The 13,994-nt window shown below is 38.6% G+C and overlaps 1 protein-coding gene across 2 annotated transcripts in view; it reads right to left on the reverse strand.

Moving 5' to 3' along the window:
• Positions 1 to 13,994, reverse strand: part of ARMC9 (armadillo repeat containing 9) — a 69,628-nt gene that overhangs the window by 2,049 nt on the left and 53,585 nt on the right. The window contains exons 21-25 of one of the 2 annotated variants that reach the window (XM_062583197.1): positions 13,846 to 13,950; positions 12,948 to 13,063; positions 9,164 to 9,288; positions 5,487 to 5,619; positions 701 to 873 (exon numbers count right to left, since the gene is read on the reverse strand). In XM_062583197.1, the coding sequence (XP_062439181.1) occupies positions 701 to 873; positions 5,487 to 5,619; positions 9,164 to 9,288; positions 12,948 to 13,063; positions 13,846 to 13,950 (652 nt within the window). The remainder of the gene's footprint in view (positions 1 to 700; positions 874 to 5,486; positions 5,620 to 9,163; positions 9,289 to 12,947; positions 13,064 to 13,845; positions 13,951 to 13,994) is intronic. The other variant, XM_062583198.1, reaches the window with a different exon arrangement.

A 13,994-nucleotide genomic window follows, 5' to 3' on the forward strand; every position in this document is an offset into this window, starting at 1 on the left:
TACTAGGAAAACATTAGATGCCTTCAGATGCCTCTCTGCCCAGGTGGCAGCTGGGAATTAACTCTTGAGTTAATGTGAGTTAGATTTGGATTTAAGCGCTTCAAAATCCATTTTAGTCCTTTAAAAGTCAGGTCCTTGACACCTGCCTCTCAATTTTTCCAACCATAGAAATTTGTGCAATAGCCCCTGCAAGATGGAGAATAACTAATAAGTGTTCTATGACAGCAGACAACAACAGATGATACACAGAAGCCGAGTGTATGAAAGACAATTTCTTTGTAAATTGTTTTTTTTAGCAGCAAGACAAGAGTTAAACAACTAACAATTGATTGCTAAAACCAAGTCTGTTTTGTGGAAACTATGACAGCTAAAAAAAAAAAATACCTGGAAACCTAATGGAAAACTATGTAGAAAAATGGAATGGACACATAAGATGTGATGCCCTCTGTACATTCAGCTTTAAGATGCGCAGGTACAGCGAAGTTAAGAGGTACATTGTAAGACAAACCCCATTTAATAAAAGTCAAAAATTAAGAAAGTGTAAGAGTCTGGACTTATAAATTACATATACTGAATCAACAGAGAAACTGAAGTGATGAAGAACATTTGTAGCATACAACTTCATTCCTGGAGTTATTACAGAGTTCCCTCCTTTCCTACACCAAGCACTGACAACTAAAGCAGTTACTTTTTCACTTACTCTGTCTGCTCCTCGTGAATGATCCTGAAGAACTGGGCCGGCTCATTTGCTGGGGTCCAGACTGAGAGAACTGGGGGGCAATAGTTGGGATCTTTCCCTTTCTAGGGCTGGCACTCTGCACTTCAGGAGTGCGAGGGATCTTAGGTTTGCTAGTAAAGGCTGAAGAAAACTCACTGGAGAAAGAGATGGAAAGAGTTAGTAAGCATAGAGAAACATGTATGCGTATTAAATCTGCAACCAAGTGAAACTTGCAGTACGCACTATGACAGCATGATAGACCGCTGAAAATTTAGGGAGACTACGAACAGAAAGGAACATGGCACCTCAGGTACTGCCCTAGGGTATGCACTCACCACACACAGTCTGCTCAAATCTGCCCTTTTGGACCTGCCTGTCTTACTCAAATCTGGCTCTTTGGACCACAAGACCAGTTAAGTTCCTTGTAACTGCGCACAAATGAGTAACAGATGTTTAAACAGATATTATCATCACACTGATCTGAGGTGCAAAAAGCATATATACGTGGTACAGCACAGGAACCAGATATCCTTTTGGGGCATAGAAACTATTATTTCCCCCAGATACAGGTCACAATCTTGGTAGACACAGACACCCACCCTGGCTCCCAGCAAGAAGATCTGTACACCTCCAAGGGCCATTGTGAAAAGAGCAAAAACCTGTGATGGCATCTATAGAATAACTACCCTGAGCACACAGATTCCTTGTTCATACTGAGAGCTTAAAACAGCTGCTCTTATCTTACAGTCTGCCTATGCTGCAAGAATGCCATTCTTTATAATTTAGTCCATGATTGTGTGAGGACTCTCTTTTCCTACCTCCCAGCATCAATATATTCTTTCCATGGTACAGAAAGTGGAGGCTACCAGGAAGCAGTAAATCTCTAAAGTACTTTCGAATCTATATTCATGTTTGCTCTAGTGAGTCAATTTTCTCTTAAAAGGAGAAAAGGGTAAACTGAAATAAAAGTGGCATAAAAGAGCACATCATATTTAAAATGAAATAAAAGTAGAATCAAAAAAGGTGCCATCTAAAGATAGGTAATAAAAATGTTAGTTGGAAAGTCTCTGCTATTTGCTCCATCAAAAGAACCCTTTATGACCAGCAGAAAGGGTGATTAGGAGGATTTTCAAGACATTTAATCTCCTCCCTCTTCTGCTGAGAACGTTGCTGAGTCAGTGCTGATTAGCCACTCCATAGCCCTGCTTCTCTTTTCGGCAAGATATGACAACAAACATTCCTTTTGTATTTTAAATAGTATTAATTGTCTGTATTTTGCATTTGTATATGGCTAGCTATTAAGGACACAGGCATGCTAATTGGTCTGCTCAGGGCCATTCTCTGCTGCCTTTTATCTACCTCTAAGTATTATATATATATATTACTCTTTTTATCATTTAAAAAGAGGAGGTGGCAGAGGGCAGCAAAAATACACTAGCAAAACAAAACTAAAAAGTAAGATTGGCTGGATAAAACCCCAAGCCCTGGATCACAGACTTTTCAGACCAACAGAACAGATTAAATATCTGTCGCCATAGAATAGTTTAATTGTTAACATTTGCTTATCATTTTATTCATTTGCGTGCAAGTGCTGGGTTTTCGATATATTAGTACTCTCCACATTAATTGTATGTGGACCACGATATGCCAACACTTGTGAAAAAGTAAGGCCCAGTAGGCTTATAGCAACCTTTGAGCCATAAATGAGCTTTTTCTCACTTAACAAAAAGCAACAAAACCCTGGATCTTTATTTCTGTGCATGAATAAATGTTTTCATAGCATGAACAATCTTCACAGTGTTTCACTATATTAACCTGTGTAACTAGACTATAAGTACTTTGGAGACAAAGCAAAGCAATATGATCAGAATTACCGTGCTCTGTGAGTTAGAGGGAATACACTATGTTGCATATGACAGCAATGGCAGGCTCACATCTTTGCAAGTCTCCAGGAAAACACAATATTAAATAAGCACGCAGCAAAAAATCTGTTGTTCCTCTGACAGGATGTAGAGCAGATTTCACATCTCCATATACGCAGGTGTCACAGAACCACCTCATCTTTTACCCACATCAGTAAAAAGGTAAATGTCAACAGAAAAGAAATTAATCCTAAAAATAACTTAGAAAAGTGCTATTTAATACTATTTAGATCTTGACTAGATGAAGAAAGAAGGAGAAAGATGTATTGTGGGAAAATGTTTGGCAATATTTGGTAAGAGAGTCATTTATGACAAGGTATGGTAATTTGAGAACAAGTGCCCTGAAAAAAAAAAAAAAAACCCACACAGAGTAGCCACGTCCCATGGTGTTACACAGGAACCTACCCTTGCACTAAGAAGAAACAAAACTGTACACATAGGAAAACATGGAAATAACAGTCTATTGAAAATCACATAACTGACTGTCACTGGGATCGGAATAATCAACCGACAGATGTGACAGGGCTTGAACATAAAAAGATGAGTTACAAATTGTTTTCTGCAAGAGAAATGTGCTTGGACTTTTTAATCAGTTTTACCAGATTATTGGAAAGGTGAGACCATTAGAAACCTAAGACGACCCTACAGAGTTTAATACCTGCATTACGTTGACATTGGATACAGTCATAATAAAAAAATAAATGCCTTCTCAGCCAGCCACAAGCATAAACTCAGATCTATTACTCACAAATCCATCCTTGCTTAGCTAAAAAGCACAACAGCTCTGTATTCTTATACGATCAGAATGCAGCAGGCAACAGAAACCCAGGGGCAGCTGTCAGCCTGGCACACATCGGCTAAAACAATCATCTGCTCCTATGGAAATAAAACTACCGTAACAGACATGCACTACTAAAGCCTCATTTTTCTCTCAGACTGATTTAGTGTAAATGTAATTTCACTGAACTTTATGCAGTTAATTCCCAGTTTATACTACTCAAATAAGAGAGAAACGTGAGCAGTGACTTCTGCATCGCCATAAGCCATCCCCACCTTTTCTACGAAAGAAGGGGACCTCTTTCAGTGGATGAAACTATGACCAAAGCAATGATTTGTTCACTCTGTTTGTTTTGCAAACAAACTAAAGCATGCTCCAAGAATGAAAGAACAAAAGAAGAACGAAAAAGCAGGTCTAGCTATTGCAAAACCAGCATATTAACAAAAAGACCCTTGACACAGAAAACCCTGTGTTCGCTTGGGTTGTGAATGGCTACACTACTGTATCCGTAACTTGAGGCTGCTTTCGTAAATAGAAATTACTGTATGCATGGTAAGGAAGCATGCAATGAAAAGATACAATCTCCTTCTGCAGGCACTGCACCCGTGCCTTCAGTTTGAGATCCTCCTATTACTGAGATTTAGATATACATTTGTTAACAAAACTTCAAGATTACAGGATACAAGGGTCTTCTGTTGATGTTGTTTTTTAAAGAAAAATGGATTATGACTATAAAGAAGCAAAATCTCTCACTAAGATGGGAGACAAGACACACTGCCTATCTATGATCTCTTACATGCCAAAGCCTGAGGCTGAAAAACAACCTTTTTCTCCACTCACCAGAGCACAAAGCAAGCAATTTGGCCATAAAATTCTGATGGTCTGTCTGTATTTGTCGTATGTGCTTAGCTACTATCATTACAGACTACATAGAAGTAAAACCAGTAAAGCTTCTGCTGGGATAGAGGTATGACTACTAAGCATCTCAGCTACTTATCAGCGATAATTTGTTGACAATAGATAATTTCCCAGATCTCACAATGGAAACAGCACAATCCAGAAATAAAAAAAAAAAGAAAAAAAAAAAAGAAAAAAAAAGTGTCATCTGTGGGCCAAAAACAAAGTAAGGTCTAAGCAGAGTCCAGTTTTCAGAAGTGCTAGAGCTTTAACTGACATGAATAACTAGGCACTTCTGAAAAATCAGATCCATAAAGAGTTGGTAAAACCTTTCCTGTAACACATCTCCACCCATTCTATGTTTTACTTCTGGAATGTATTTGCTTTTAAAATTTCTCTACAGTCACTGTTTAAAACTTGGCCCAATCAAATTAGCTATAGGAAAAAGCTGTTAACGTCTCATGGATACTTGAGGGCTCTGAAAAACTTTGGTTCAATTCCTAATGGATTCCTAGTTCTCATCCAAGATATAACATCATAATCCTACACATGACAAAATCTTGACAGAAGGCTCACAGTATGAATGGGAGAAGGAGAGCAAGACCTTTTTCTTGAAAGACTTTTTGTCAAATGAACAGAACAGTCGAAACGCAGTGCTAGCAGAACTCCTAATACTGCCCCCCCTTGCTGTACCTGCCCAGTGGATAAATCAGGAACTCTGGTCAGCAGTGCTAGAACTCAGCATGTTCAAATACTCTGAATCACTTAGATGCTTAAGCTCTCTTCCTTCTGCAAGTTAATTCCTGTGCTGTTCCTATGGCCCTACCTCTTTCTTTACTAAAAAATGTTTTTCATGATGTACCATCCATTGTCTAAGAAAGTAATAAGGACATTTTACATGCAGAATAGTATTCTGCATACATGTGATGTTCATTAATAATGTCTTACTCGAGATTTCTCCCATTCTGGACCAGATGTTTAGAAATTGAACAGCTGCCACCAGCACAGCTAAGGGTATTTTGTTTGGCAAGCATCATCACAGCTGTCTCGCACCAGACTACATCATACATCAAATGACTTCACAGGTTGTCTCTACAGCAGCATGGAATTAGCTGGTAAGTCCTCTCAGACTCCTCTTGTGCTCTTACATACTCATCTGGATAAATCATACCTATTAGATAGTCCATTTACTTTGTCCTGGGTGAACTCAGTAGATTGGGAAGGCAAGATGTTGTCAGCAGCTGGGATGCATTGGTCCATTCTATGGCCTGATGAGAATACCTTAGATGACTCCATTTCAATTGCTGTTTAAAAAAGAAACACAATCCAGTGAGGAGTTATTTTTACAATTTACCAGAAACACAGTCAAGTCACAGCTCCTGCTGCATGATGGAAACCTTTAGACAACGAGAGGCTATCGAGTTATTGCAGCAGAGTGAATTACTGCTCATCAGCTGAGCCAAGTTAACTGCATGTATGCATGCTTCTAACTCATTGCAAACAAAAAGTAAACCACGCTTGGATCATTTTCAAAGCAGTTATATATACTTTGCATTTGCAATGGGTTAGAAGCCTGCAATTATCATTTAAGATCTATCAGACAATGACTGACATCTCATTAACATCACAGGAATGCAGCCACTTGCAGTTCTCCATACAGATCCCTCATAACAGGCAGCCAGTGAGGATAAAAAATTAAAAACAGTACTAAAAATGGCTCCATCAGAACAGAAGGAGGTCTACCACATTTAGCTCATTAAACATTGCCTTCTGCCTTGCAGTAATGCAGAATGGAGGACAGTCAGTTTGCTGAGACACTCAAGGCCACCAGGATGTGCAAGTCCAACAGGAGTTTAAGGAAAATTCCTAGCTCCATTCCTCCTGTGCCCAGGACAGGTTGCCCTCATGTGTTTATTTGCTTTCACATGCAGACAAGGAGACAGATCAAGTCACTTTTATCTAAAAGCAGTGGGCTAGCCAGCACACGTTCTGCTTGACATTCAGCTTAGGCAGCATAGTTAGATGACCAGGATCCATCTTTAGTCCACAAGTTTTCTGCTTGCAGGAGACAAAAAACAGCCAGAATTATTGATTCGTTACAAAAGTGACAAAAAAGGGAGTGTAGTCCCAGATTCAGAAAAATGAGAAGGTGATTCAAAAATAGGTGAATAGATCCAGTTATAGAAGACATTAAGGACTGCTTTCATTTATTGAAAACAGAAGAGAATTAAGGTTTCTTGAGGCTAAACGTTGTTTCCTTGAGGCATGGCCTTGTTGATGCCAACTGTTCACAGGGAACTTTTATTCTAACCACTTTTTCGTTCTTTGTCTCTTACTACCCTCGATCATGACTTGATTGCAGGAAATTTTGAAATATAAACTACTCATGTGATACTGGAAGTTACATATTCTGAAGCGAGCAGATTCCTCGTACTGCTTAATAAGCATGAGACCAAGATCAGAACTCAATAAATTGCACATTCTATTTCACAGCAATGATATTTCCCCTGGTGTGAAAAGACTCTAGAAGAAGCACAATTATTTTTACATCTTTCTGTTATGCACTGATCACTGTGGTATCTAGAAAGGTACTAGAAGAGAAAGTGTAGAGAAGCTTTGAAGAATAACTATTTTTCAGAATTATGGTCTCAAGGGCTTATGTTACACTGTTTTAAATTCAAGCCTTTACAACTCAAGAATCACAAAAATTATTCTCTTTTAGAACACAGGGAATGTCCAAAGAGCCAATCCAATTACCATTATACAGAATGTAATTCTTGCCACTGAATTGAATAGCCATGGGATTCAGCACCGCAATCTCTCTTTTTTCCTTTTCCTATTCATTTTTAAATCCCAAAAGGCAAGAAGAAAAAGACAAGAAAGCATATATTTCACTGGCTACTTGCAAAAGCCTCAAACAAATCTCCAGCAGTCTCTTCAAGTAACTCAGTGTTGTTTTATAGTCTGAGTAAGTGCTAGGAAGAATTATCAATGCCACGCATAAAAATTACCTGCCTTTTTCATATGTAATTCCAAGATCTTTTCTACAGGGAGTGTATAATATAATTCTCTTGTTAGCATTCACCTGCATATAATTTTCACTGAAAATAGCTACCAATTGGTGTTTAAGACGGGCCTATAGGTTCTGAAAATATGCAAATTAATTAAAGGTGGCAGCAATTTCTTCAACATCACATCGATTTTCTCCTTCAAATACGAACAACATTTATTTTTCTGACTTACTCAAATTCCCTATTTAAGTCTCCCCCAAAATTTCCAAAAACAAACTGTCAGACAGCATCGACAGTGCAGAATGGCCCCAGCAGCACAGAACAGCTGACAGAAGCGAGCGAATGCATTTCTCAGGAAAGACACTATGAAAATGTGGTTCAGCATGCTGGGCTCCTGGTGGGTGCATAATGCTTGAGAAACACAAGTGACTCATTCTCCAAATCTGCATCCAAAGGAATGTTTTATCCTACAGTATGCTTTAAAATAGCAAATAGCAACACCATTGATACCTGCTGTATTTAATCTTCTTTACAAAATATGAACACGTAAAACACCATTATTTTCTCTGTGTAAGAAAACTGTTAAGTCAGCACAGCTTTGATTAGTTTGTAACCTGTTACTCTGAGTTGCTGCTTCTGGCCAGTTAATCAACCCGCAGAATGGGCTTAGCTACACTCGACATGCTACTGTGTAAAGTGAGGCTGGAAGAGAGCAGCTCTCATTCCTACACAACAGTTGAGAACAAAAGTGCACGTCTTGAACGGGAGCTTCATCTGCTTCTATCATAAGCCTTTTGTTTGGCATATTATATTTATCAGCTCTAGGCATTACGCAAGCAGATTCCTGACTGCAAGACTTTGGTTAACTTTCTCAGAATCCTTTTCATTTCCTCTAGGAAATTTAGAAAAAGGAGATGGAGAAAAAAGTATGCTATTTCTCTAGTGCTTCAAAGCATATTTCTCAGTAAAGTAAAGGCATACTTTGTCTGAACTTAATAATAATTCTGTACCGGATACACTGCAAGATCCTTTATCCAAGACCGCAGACCATTTTGCCTTAAATCCCTAATTGGAAATGTTAACGAGTCCCTGCAAGCAGGTTGAAACTCCCACAGCAGAAGTAGATCCCGTGGTTATCATGAGCTGGGCAGTAAAGTATTTTAGAAGCCTATAACCTTTTAAACTCTGTCTCCTGTTTCTCAGGCCCAGTGGAGTTTGCATTAATTTATTTTCTGTTGCAAGGGCAGAATCTTTAGCAGCATCACCCACAATGTAGTAACACAGCATAGGGCTTCCCATCCTCCACAACCTTTTATGGTTTGACTGTAGCTGCTCCACTAAGTATATAACTGCAGCTGCCGTCAACTTTAATACAGAGGTCTAGCCAACAGAGCCTGCAGGTGCCAGTAGACAGTGATTCATTTAGATCCAAACAAGGGTATATTTGATCAAGTAAGTAGCTTTGCCTGTTGGGAAGTGCACTGTCTCTTGGCTGCAGCTCTTCTCCTAGGCGGAGGACATCACTGAGTGAAAGAAAATACACTGCACATAGGAAGCTCTGGGTGTGATCCTTGACCCTTCCACAGGAAGCAAGATGGAGCGAAGCAAGTGAGATCATTAATTTCTGCAGACCACATGGTACCTTCTGTAGCCATTCACTGCGCTCAAGCCAAAATGGTGCAAGACATCCCAAGGTCTTGCAGACTGCCCCAGGGTCTACACAGGGAGGGCCGGGCCACATTTTACAAGTCTGCAACCCACACGCTATGCCCCAAATGACTGCCCCACTTGAGAAAGACATGAACAATTCACAACAGCGTTCACAGAATATCCTTACATGAGGAGGAAATGCAGAGGTCAGAAATGCTGGACCTACTCCCGCTACGAATGGGAGGACGATCACTCGACAAGGACTGGAGTTTTTCATCCCTACTGTGGCAAGGAATGTCATCGTTTTCTGGCCTGGAGGAGAAAGGAAAATGCAGAGTGATGAATTCTTAGTCTCAAAAATGCTGCCTGAGAGTTACCTTCTAATTGCCTGTAATGGTGTAAAAGTTTTTTTTTTTTTTTTTAACATTGCAAACTACTGTTTAGTTCATAATTTAACTGCATGACTATAGCTCACCCAAACCAGCTGATGTTAGATGTATTTGAAACTAATATGTTTTCCTACGGCAATAAAGAGCCAAGGAAAGGAAACCGTAACTCCTTGCAGTCTGGAGACATAATATACCAGCAGGATGCTTAAAGAAAAAGACAGCAGCAATGGACAGAGAAGTAGATCTTTGACTTCCCCAGTGAGGTTGATGGTTGAGAAAGAACAGAAAGATAGAATAGGGTAAAGATTGTGTAGTAATAGGCAACAAAACAGAAGGGAAGCAAGAGGGGTGTGAAAAGTGTGCAAAAAGATGTTGGCTGACCCAGAAAGTTTCCCTGGCTATTCATGCCCAATATCAGGTTAACGTAATTAAACTATATTTCTATGGATGCAGTCCAGGGAGGCAGTTAATGATTTCACAGCTAAATCAGTTTCTAAGGGAACAGCTAGAAGAATATTAAGTAGTTCAATCCCTTTTGGCTGATCTCAAACACTGAGTTTTTAAAAGGAGGGAGAAAAAAAAGCAGCTTACATAGCACTTCCAGGACAATTCATCTGAAGTAACTAGAATCTGAAAACATTTGAAATAAAAATAATAATAATAATAAAAAAACAGAACCTTGTCTGCACTGGGAAGTCTTATAGAAATTATCATAGAATAGCTGCTACATGTGCACTAGCTAATCTATATTAATTTTTATGTGATTACTTCTAGTCAGCTTGAAAAATCCTTCCCTTTTTTGAAGTACAAGCTAATAACTTATAAAGAAATATACTATCTCCATCAACAGTCCCTTCTTTCATCATACTGTTAAATGGAGTATGTTGCATCAGGAAGAACTTAAAGCAAGTTACATCCACTACATATAAGCATTTACACAGTTTTAATGTGATTTAACTATTCTGCTGAACCTTCAACTTTAGCTAATTCAGATTGATTGTCCTGGATTGCAATGCAAATTTCTCACTCAGGGTGCTATCTTGCTTCCTGCTGAAAACACAGGAGCAAACACTCATATTAGCTCTACATTTGACCAAAGTGGAATAAAATGAATTTTCACATACTTTCACTATGTTAGATTTTTGCTAATTATGCCTCATGCCGTACGCTGGAGAGAGGAAAAGCAATCTGTAGAGACTGCTTCCCACTAAAATCAGTAAGGGTCCAAAGACGTTTTTAATTTGTTTTTAATTTTTAATTTGTATCCTGCAGTGACATGAAGTTGTCCTGTATAGGCATTAGCTGCACAGCTGTTCATAAAAAGATACAGGATTTGACTTAACACAGAACCAGGTAATCCTGAGATTCTGTTAAGTAAATACACTACCTGAGTAGCTGGTGGCAAAAAGAGGCATTATTTAACCACTTCTACAGCATACTCACAGTATATAAATTGTGGTGTGTTGCATGGCACAAGGAAACTCAAACTTTTCTCACTGGTTTGCCACTGCGACTTCCCATAGGTACGTTGCTTCATTTGCACATACTTATTTTTCTCCCCACTTACAAAGTAGGAATGCTTAGAGACTCAGTGGTAACTCATATTGATTCCTTAAAAATACTTTCTCAACAGTAAATGAGGATACTCTAAGAGCTGATTGTACAGAATCAATCCAGGACTTATAGCCCAGTGTAGACACCACACTGTGCAGGGGAAGTGGGACCTTGAACTTGGTAATACTGACCCATAATGAAGTGGTTCTATATATGGTCACATATTAGCCCATTTACATTATTGTGGCTTGTAGTCCTTTTGGAGAACTGCAAAATAATACTTAAATAATCTCTATCCTACCACTATGCGCATATATACATATATATACACACACACACACATATGTATATATGAGGAAAACTGCACCAAATTAATGTATATATACACACACATGCACACACATATATAATATAGAGGGAGAAGACTTGCAAAAACAGGAGACATTATCATAGTGCAAAAGTTGACCACTGTGACAAAGGATACTAAGTGTAAACTTTAAAATCTACATTTCTACATTCAGGTTAATCCAGGGAGAAGAATTAGACTTTATACTCCAACAGAAGCCATTTTTGCCAGACTAATACACAGAAGATAAATCAGACAGTGCAAGATAAACTCTGCCCTGGGATAGCCACAGATTCTCTTTCTGTCTTAGAAGTGTGTTTCATTCATTTTTCATAAATAAGTAAATAAGTAAATAAGTAGAAGTTTTCCAGGATTTTTCTGGGTCTGATATGTTGTTACACTTTCACAGTCTAAGGCCCTGGTTACACAATCGGTATCATTCAATAAAAATGGTGCAGCTGCCAAAAGACACATCTGGCTGAAAACGTGTTTCAGTTTGAATCAGGAGGGCTCCCGGCAGCCAAATCAATTGCTTATATGAATACTAACACCAGCACAAGAGAGTGGGTGGGAACAAAGATGGACAAGGTAAAGGTAGGATCACTCCCTCTCCAAAACAGTATAGATTTACACCACACTCAAGCAAGTGTGTAACTATAGCTTAAATCAGTCCCCACTTCTGTCCATATGGATCTTCCACACGGAAATGGGGAAGAAATGTATTAATGACACAAAAAATATGAAAGCAAAAGAAATTACAAGGACAGTCCTGAAGTTTTAAGAATCACCTCTACATTCAAAGTTTCATCAAACCTTTTAACTTCAGATTATCCATTCATTTTAAGGTACTTAGCTAAACAATATTATGGCTTTTGAATAGTTGTCCATATCTGTTAACAGTGGTTTGCAGTCTCTCAGATTAAAAAAGTACACACACAAATGCAAACATTAAATTCTCATAACTAACTACTCCCTGTATCATTCCTACCTGGATTAGACCAAAAGCAAAAATGTATGCAACTGAAAAGTGAAAAACAATCAGTTAAATTTGAGGTCTCACTGGTATTTTACTTCCTCAGTCAGGATAGCGAAAACTTGTTCTAACAGAAGGCACAGCAGAATCATGGAGCTCTATACTGTAAGATCTCTTAATTCCAACTACAAAGCAGCCTTCTACCACTGACCCTGACTGCTTCAAAACCCAGGTGTCACAGACTCTCCTGCTGGATTTTTTTCCCTAAATCAAGAAATTGGACACTAAGATTTTTGTCTTTCCCATTTGATTTTTAATTTCTTTCCTCATGAGTGAGTAGTAAACATCCTTAGAGAAACAGATTTACTTGTTTATAAAATGGAAGATTCTAGGTCTTCTACACACTGCATGCAATTCATCCACAGAGTATACCATAAGAGGTAAGGATTATGAACACAAATTTAAATCAAACTGATCAATAAACATTTACTCAGTTATTTCAAATATGCAACCTCATCCAGTACACCTTTTGCTGCTTAAACTACTCCTCCCCTTTGTTTTTTTTCAAAGTAATCTGTAAAGAATGACAATGGCAAGATGCATTTTCAAGTACAGAGGTTTTATTTATCAGGCACTAAATTACTGTGTTTTCAGGTTTTTAAGACGTTAAAAAAAAAAATCCAACTTTGTCTCATTTGTTCAGACTTACATTGGGTACATAGTTCTGTGATAACCTGGCGTCACAGGTCTCTGGAGAGGCTCATCTATACTCTGATGGACACCAGCTAACAGCTTCTTCTTGGTTTTTGGAGTATGAGTCATTATCTAATACACAAGAAATGGAGAAAAGGGGGGAAAAAAAGGAAAAAAAAAAAAAAAGAAACGAGGAAGAAGTGGAAAAACAAGTAACTGGAGCCTCTGAGAAAAGTATATAGAAACACTGCTTCAGAAACCAAATTGTGCCCCAGTGTGACTGAACAAAAATCCTTGGCATCACTGCAGGCTGTATGATGACATGTCATCTAAGGTCACGGTCCTAACATCATCATAGCCAGACCTGTGTGTTCTGGGATCCAGAAGGCATACAATCTTTTCAATCTCTTCTTTCAAATTAGTCACAGCATACTAGATGGAGTTCACACTAACTTTTTTTTTTTTTTTTTTTTTTACTTAATGGCTTTTTGCTGCTTGAGGTAAGACAGATAATGCTTTATCTGGAATAAAGCCTGTAGGAACAGTTAACTGCTCAACTTTTTTTTTCAAAACATTATCAAATCAGCAAAATGTTCCAGTATTAACTTGCTCAAGACTTTGCTTTGTGTGCCTACAGCATTATGAATCTAGCACTAGAACCCTAAGGCTGCCTTTAGCTTGTTACTAAGCCATGACCTAACTACCTCCCATAAAGGGGTAGAGTAACTCAAGGTTATTCAACTTTTGGACAGCAGCTAATAGAGAGAAAAATTTGGACTGCTATGCAGGTAGAGCCTGGTATTCCAAGTAACAAACTCAAGAAGGCAGGATTCTAAAAGCTGATGAAACTGGTGAAATTAAACAGTTAATCCAAAAAAATCATTTATTTCAGGATTCTAGTGAATGGTACTCACTCCTAAGTACTCAGTTGTCAGCAGCTTCTCTCCTGTAAGCTCTCCCAGCTGAGGCTGTAAAACCTCATCTTTGTCCAGATCAGCCTCCATGGTGTCATGGTCCTCCTGTAACAGCAACACACCTCAGTTATTTGAGCTCAGGCCCCAGA

This window comes from Rhea pennata, chromosome 9 (assembly GCF_028389875.1).
Source record: "Rhea pennata isolate bPtePen1 chromosome 9, bPtePen1.pri, whole genome shotgun sequence".
NCBI classification, from domain to species: Eukaryota; Metazoa; Chordata; class Aves; order Rheiformes; family Rheidae; genus Rhea; species Rhea pennata.